This window comes from Rhinopithecus bieti, unplaced genomic scaffold (genome assembly GCF_001698545.2).
Source record: "Rhinopithecus bieti isolate Rb0 unplaced genomic scaffold, ASM169854v2 scaffold_13551, whole genome shotgun sequence".
NCBI lineage: Eukaryota > Metazoa > Chordata > Mammalia > Primates > Cercopithecidae > Rhinopithecus > Rhinopithecus bieti.
In genome coordinates this window covers 51,427-58,959 of record NW_016807519.1, presented here as the reverse complement: position 1 = coordinate 58,959, position 7,533 = coordinate 51,427, and the positions used below count along the sequence as shown (strand labels likewise).

Here is a 7,533-nt window from a genome sequence, read left to right as displayed (position 1 = left end):
AAAAAAAAAAAAAAAAAAAAAAAAAAAAAGAAAAGCAAAAGTGTCACAACCACTTAATCTGAAAGTAAGTTCTACTGTTTTCCTCTTTTTAGTTGAAATTATTTCCTACATGGCTTCAGTGCCCTAATACTTCTCTTTATCCTAATATTCCTACTCCTTTATTCTTATTTTTCTCCCTGCTCACAAAATTGGGAATAAGATGGGGAGAGCAGTAGGTCTATCAGCTGTGGCATAATTTTCTACATAGTATGACATATTAAGAGGTGTTTAATGAAGCTTTATTATCATTTTAAAAATAATCCTTAAAGCAAACTAGGTCAAGTATCATACATGGCTGTAATGATCATCGTCATGTATGCATTTCTTAGAATTTACCTTGAAAAATTCAGTCTTCTCAGCTATGTACCTCAGATTGCCCTGAGTGAGAGGAGGTCTAATAACCACAGCTACTCTTCCCTGGTTTGGACTTAAGGGTTGTGCAGGCTCTACACTGTTGATGTTTTCCGCAGTGACCATGGCCACAGACTGTGTCAGTCCCACCAGGTCCATGACTAGTGAAATAGCAACACTCTGAACACTGAAATCACTTGCTTGGCTGCAAGCATTCATCAGAGTCTGGAGCCACTGTGGAGGCTGCACATGCTCACAGTCTGAAACAAAAGATGGTAGCAATCAGAGTTCATTATACTAAACATTTCACACACACTCTAAGTTAATTTCAAAAAATAAAGCCACTAAATACTTTTAAGGCCTTGACCTGTTAACAAAACCATGGTTTCTCACCTAGTCCATAGCTTTAATAAAGTAGCAACAAGAATTTATTATACTTTTCTTCAATATATATTTTTCTTATGCCAAGTCATACAATCTATTATCCCATCCCAAAAAACAGTATATTGATCAATAAGCATTATGTAGTATTCACTGCACTGTGTGTGTATATATAAAAATCAAAATAAAGGTAAACATGTTACTGGTCATAACAAAGAAAACGAGCAGATCTACTGCTACACTACTTTTCTCCAGAGATTTCCATTTCAGCTCCAACTCACCTGCAAGCAAACTGTGAACGACATCAAAAATCACAAAATCTTCCAATATATCAATCTCCCCATAGTGACAGTATTCCATTTAAAAAAAAATTGCAAATTAAAACATTAAAAAAAAGTAACTGGCTAAAAAAATCCATTTTAATGAATGCCTCTTTTAAAAAGAAAAAACATACTACAGAAAATACTGAAATACAAGCAAAACTGAGATGACCTTACCAGTCTCCAGTTTTTCAGAACGTAACTCTGATGTATGGTTCCCCTCAGCGATGTAAACTGGGAAACTTGAGCACTCTAGGAAGAGCTGACAGGCAGCAAGGAAGGCAGAAAGGTATTCTTTAGAAGTTTTTTGTTTACTTATGTTTCTCTCTTTTACATCTCCTTGTGAATTTCTGTCCCATTTTGAAGTCTCTCCTTGTTCTCGACCAAGATCCCCCTGATGTTCTGTAGTCAAAGCCTGAGAAAGAGAGTTATTCTGAATGATGTAGAGGTTGATAAGTCTGGTAAGAAACTGTTGGACATACTCCAAGCAGCACTGCATTGCAGTCTTTTGGGCTGTCTTCCCACTTCGGGTTGCTGTCCCCTGACTGACTACAGAAGGGGTCTGGATGATGGTTTCTTCAGATCCCACAGTGGATGCTGTTTCTGTTTCAGAGGATGTGCTACCAATTGGGATGGTAGCTGCCCCCTGGCCCTCACTCAGTTCTCTGTCAATATCATCAGTTCGGTCTGCTTGATATTGTATAAACTCAGTGAATCCACTCTCTGATGATCGACTACTAGGTGGATTTTCTCCGTCTTCAAACACTTCAGTAGGATTTTCATGAGAAACTGATGATACCTGTTAGAGATTTTTAAGAAAGCAAAAGGCTGAGTAGCAAAGTGTACATATTAGGAATTAGAAATGAACACTTTTGAGAGATGTTTTAGACTATTCACAATTTAATTTACCCATTCTGTTGACTCTTAACAGCAGCCCCTACACCGATTTATTCATTCTCCAAGTATTTATTATGCACTACACACACAGCATACATAAGGTTAGATTCTTGATGACAAAAATACATATATAAAAGTCTCTAGGATCTATATCCTTGTTTAAATCCTAGCTACAAGTCCTGCGTAAATCCACAGACCAGATTGAGACCCTCTCTTCCCATTTGGCATGCATTCCTCTGATTGATCCCCACTCTTCACCTATTTTACATATACCTACCCTTCCCTAATTGGTTATTTATACTGTTGTGCTCACCTTTGAGTGGTGCCTTTGTTTTAGCCTCTTTTGTGTACTCACAAACCAATCAGCACGAAGATGTGCTGTAAGTGTAAAATGCACACTAGATCTTGAAGACAGTACAAAAAAAGAATGTAAGCTACCTCACTTTTTTATATGACATCAATTTTATGTAGATTATATTGAAATGATAATATATTGGCTACAATTGTCTGAATAAACTAGAATTAAAATTAACTTTACTTGCGTTTTACTTCAATGTGGGTACTAGAAAATTCTGAATTACATATGCCATTCACATGATACTTCTACTGGAAAAGTACTGATATAGATAATTAAACTGCCCTATAACCAAAAGCCTACAAAAGCCTACTAACATTGCATTTGGATCTAGGAAAGACTCACTATTATTTAAATGCTTACGTATAAGTGATTTAACTAAGTAACTTCTGCTTTGAAGAAATGTAAATGGTCTAATAACAAAAATAATAGTTAAAATTACCTTTTTGTCTTCCCATTCTTTGACTGAATTGTTCTGCCCACTTGGAAACTGCAAAACACCTCCAGTGCTAGCAGATAACAGTGGAGGCTGAACCTTGCTAAGGATCTTTGAGCAAAGTCTGAGAGAATATGTGAGTTCAGACAAGTGCAATGTCTGGAGATGGCTTGTCAAGGCAGAAATCATTCTGAGCAGCAACTGGGGCAAGTGTTCTGTCTGGATTTCAATATAAGTCTCCTGAAAACAAAAGTGAAACGAAAAAAGGTTAAACAATGTGGAACCCAAAAGTTACATTTTTTAATCTATATATAAATAGGCAATAATTTTACTCATCTGTAATGTTTTATATGCATCATGCTGTTAACACTGTGTATTTTATTACTGATGCCTTATAAAATTTCTATTCCCAAATTCTCAATTTAAATACTTAAAAGCATGTATTATAAAATAATCCCAGTTTTATCTGCTACATTACTAAAATTATAACAAAGTAAATAGAATTATTTAAAAACAAAACAGGCTGAATGTCATACCTGACACAGCACCCTCATACTTCTAGTAGGCTTCAAAATGAGAAAGCAAAGAAGTGAGGAGAGAAAACAGAAGGGAAAAGATTTCCAAGTCTTCATTTAATAGAAATAATATTAATATAAACGCAGCATTAGACCACTATACACTAAACAGTTAAGATTTTATAACATGCAATTATGAAGTTTACTCCATGTATTTTTTATATGTATATGTCAAAGGAGAAAACACTTGATTTTATGAAAAAAAGCTTACCAAAGAGGAAAAAATCAATTTAATTTTAAAGATGAAATGTATCTGAAGGCTTGCCTACAACATGAAATATTTGAACTATGTTATTAGATGTCCTTGATATTTTCTTACCAAAGTGGTCTTACCAAAGAAACTATGTCCAATAAAAAATCCACCAGTAAGCAGAAATTGGTTAGCTGTAATTCAGATGAGTCATTACTATCTCCAGGTCCAATCTGAAGTCTGGCATGCAGTGTCCTCCTAAAAGGACGAAATTCACTTTATCAAGTATACTGTCAAGTGATGTGAATACCTGTGACAGCATCATCATCCTTCTAATGAAGGCCAAGTCAATACTGGGTCACACACAGTGATGTTTTTGTGATGACAAATTCTATTTCCCCCAGGACACTGTACCTCTTCGTGGAAAATTCCCAAGGCAAGATTCCTAGGCTGAACCTCTCCCTACAACTCCTATCCTGCACTTCGAAGTGTTCTGAATTGATCTCACTTTCTGGGACTTATTTCCCATTGCTTCCTGTACAGATAGCAGCTCCTAGTTAACACTGATTAATTGCTACTTGATTTCTAACCTTGGGTCTTAAAATAGGCTCATTTGTCCTTCTGTACTACTGCCCTCCCCAGTCTCATTTTTCCCATGATCAGAATGCATCTGTCCTTCAAAGTCTGAGATGAAATGTTACCTCCTCCAGGAAGCCTCTTCTGATCCAAGTAGCAGAGATCATTCCTCCAACAAACATTCACATTAAATCATAGAAATCCTATATGACCATACATTGCCCTCCACTCTGAAGACACAAAGTAAGAATATAATATAGTCCCTGACCAACAAGAATATAAGCATGTAGACGAATAAATGCAACAATGTGACAGTGCTGGAGGCATTGATTCTGAAGGGAGATTTGAGGGAAGGAAGGAAAGGTGGGTAACTTCTACATAGGATTTTAGCAGATAGGCAAGGGGAAAGAGTACTTTAGAAAGAATAACACAAGTGAAGCCTCAGCAGCATGAAAGTTAACATGCTGCTAACTTTCAGAGAGTAGTCCAGGTTGGCTGAAGAAGTGTGGATGTGTGCATTTGTGAATGCAGAAGGTAAAAACCCAGGGTAGGGTCAGGTGACAAAAAGATACGATTCCTACATTTTAATCTATTAAGACATTTGTATTTTTTAATACTAGGAATATATACTTGCATGTCTTATTTGTTCCCACTGTAAGATCTTTGAAGACAGGGACTGTCTATCTGCCTAGCATGATGCTTTTTAACTGGGTGCTCAACCTCTGCTGAATAAGCCAAGAACTTTCTAAACCATTAAAGAGATTAATGTATAGGAGCAACAATTAACGTTTTTTATTAAAAGACTTCTAATGCCCAGATCACATATAATTATATTTTGACTACATGCTCCTGGGCCTTGAGTGGTTAATCTGGTTGAGAGGATCTGGTCTAGAAGCCAGAGATTCCACTCAGATTCACTAGTAGCCAAGGGTTTTCAGACCATATTTTTTGCTTTATTTCCTAAGGGGTAGAAGGCTTTTATCACTGCCCAGTGACAGTATGGATTAGTTCTAATGGCTTCTAAAACACAAGTCAGGCCAAAAGTTTTTTGTTAATCAAAATGGAAATCCTTTTGGAAAAGTGTGCTGAGGCAGCAGCCCAAAATTTGCTGTCAAATTTTCTACAACAATGAAAAACTACATTACTATAGACTGAAGAGGGAAAATTTTTAATCTACTCTGGTATATGAATAACTGATCTCTAAACTCCCTTCTAATTCTAAGATTATATGATCAATGATTTTATATCCTATGTGACAAGGTAGAGTCAGATTATGAATAATAACTAACAGTTATTATTAGTAATAGAATGTATAAAAGAACATTCATTAAATTTAACAACTTAAAAAAAAGGTTAGCTTTGGATGTTACTAAATTAAAACGAATGAAAGTTTAACGTACCTACAACATTCTTCAAACCAACGTGCAACATAATCCCACATATAATAAGGTTCGAAGGAATTAAACAGAAGGTTAGCAGTTTTAATCAACTCTGCTGTTTTCTTATTTTCTCTTAATTTACTGAAAAAAGAGAAAAGAAAACAAAAACTAAAAAATAGTAACATTTATTTTTTCAAATTTAAATTTGAGTGCAATGCCAGTACACATTCCTAGGTAGTTGCTAGAAAATGTGCTAGTAAGAAGACTGCAACAAATAATTTTTATCTACTGCCACTCTATTATTTTATGTGCAGTTATTTTCCAAATTTGAATTTTGTCACTCAAATATCAAGATCAGAAATTAGACTTGCATAGTTTCTGCATAATAAAAAAGACAAAAGAACAAGAATTTCTTTTTGAACTATTTAGTGTGTGGGACTGTAAATTTGGCAAAATTCTTTTATTTCCCTTGGCACATATAAACTGAGTAGTGATTTGATTTTCACAGCCTTGATTGTGAAGAATTTTGTCTGCTTCCCTGTGCTATTCAGGATTTTCTTAAGAAAAGTTTATTTTGACCAGTTTCAATCAAATTATTATTCTTAGTTTGAAAAACAACAACAAAACCAACTAGTGCTGTTAATAGCCATTATTACTGAAATTGCATCAGGGAAAAATAACTTTGTTATTTCAAGTGGCAACCCTTTAGCCGATTAGCTATTTTCTCCTCCTGTCTTTTGTAACAATTAAAACAACTGTCTTTATATAGTGAGGTACTGTCAATACAACTAGTATGTCAGTATTAAATCAGCTTTACTAGTATTAAATCAGCTTTACTTATTAGAACACAAACTTCATAGAGTAGGATCCCAAGTTATTACACTTCAAGCTTATATTAAGTGAATACATATTATGTCTTCATGTCAAATTTAATTTTTTGATAATCTACCTGCTTAACTGAGCATGATCCTTGCTGAAGGGTGGTTCTGTTTGAAGATCCAACTCTGCTTTGCATTGAGAATATAATGTTCTAAACACTTCAATCAGGACATCTTCTAGAATTACAGGTCCTAAAATTAATATTCAAATTAAAGACAGTAATTAATCAGCATGAGCAAATCATGCTTATCTGAAAATTAGCCCAATTAAATGATGTTTTAAAAACAAGTATTCTTAAAATAGTATTTCTTCAGAAGCTAAGCTAAATTCACATTTCTTTGAGAAGGTAATGTAAGATATTACATAACTGAACAAATATTTAAAGTGCAGGCTGACACAATAGAAATGACAGAATCAGAGAAATTGGTTTTGCCAGTTAATAGTTCTGTTACATTAGACAAGTTATTTAACTTCTTTGAGCTTCAGTTTCCTTATCCAGAATGAGGATAATACCGAAATTTACAGGACTGTTAAGGTTTAGAAAAAATATTTGTAAGATTGCTAGCACAGTTTCTAGAATATAATAAGTATTAAACAAATGCTACTTGTAATTACTGTTATTAATTTAAATAATACTAAAATGCATAAGGCTAAATTTTCTTGGTATTACAGATATCATTTCCTTAAAAAATTCCTGAGCTTCATCTGTTATCATATAACAGCTAAAAAAACCTCTCAAGACCATTTATATAATTCAAGTTATTCTTATATTTAAAATTTTTCATTTTTAAGAAATGGTGAGAGGACACCTGCTAAAACATCTGTATATAACTTGAAGATATTACATACTTTATGATTTCCTTTTATTGTTGCAAATATTTATGTTTTTTCCTAATTTCTGTCTCAAGTGCCATAATATATAAGAAATATACAATGAATAGGCCGGGCGCGGTGGCTCAAGCCTGTAATCCCAGCACTTTGGGAGGCGGAGAAGGGTGGATCACGAGGTCAGGAGATCGAGACCATCCTGGCGAACACGGTGAAACCCCGTCTCTACTAAAAAATACAAAAAACTAGTGGGGCGAGGTGGCGGGCGCCTGTAGTCCCAGCTACTCGGGAGGCTGAGGCAGGAGAATGGCATGAACTCGGGAGGCG

At 34.8% G+C, this 7,533-nt stretch overlaps 1 protein-coding gene across 5 annotated transcripts in view; it reads right to left on the bottom strand.

The window, feature by feature from the left end:
* Nucleotides 1-7,533, bottom strand: part of DOP1A (DOP1 leucine zipper like protein A) — a 79,200-nt gene that overhangs the window by 42,388 nt on the left and 29,279 nt on the right. For 4 of the 5 annotated variants that reach the window (XM_017882618.1, XM_017882619.1, XM_017882615.1 and 1 more), the window contains exons 10-16: nucleotides 6,449-6,569; nucleotides 5,521-5,640; nucleotides 3,688-3,802; nucleotides 3,316-3,345; nucleotides 2,786-3,019; nucleotides 1,269-1,890; nucleotides 376-650 (exon numbers count right to left, since the gene is read on the bottom strand). In XM_017882618.1, the coding sequence (XP_017738107.1) occupies nucleotides 376-650; nucleotides 1,269-1,890; nucleotides 2,786-3,019; nucleotides 3,316-3,345; nucleotides 3,688-3,802; nucleotides 5,521-5,640; nucleotides 6,449-6,569 (1,517 nt within the window). The remainder of the gene's footprint in view (nucleotides 1-375; nucleotides 651-1,268; nucleotides 1,891-2,785; nucleotides 3,020-3,315; nucleotides 3,346-3,687; nucleotides 3,803-5,520; nucleotides 5,641-6,448; nucleotides 6,570-7,533) is intronic. The other variant, XM_017882617.1, reaches the window with a different exon arrangement.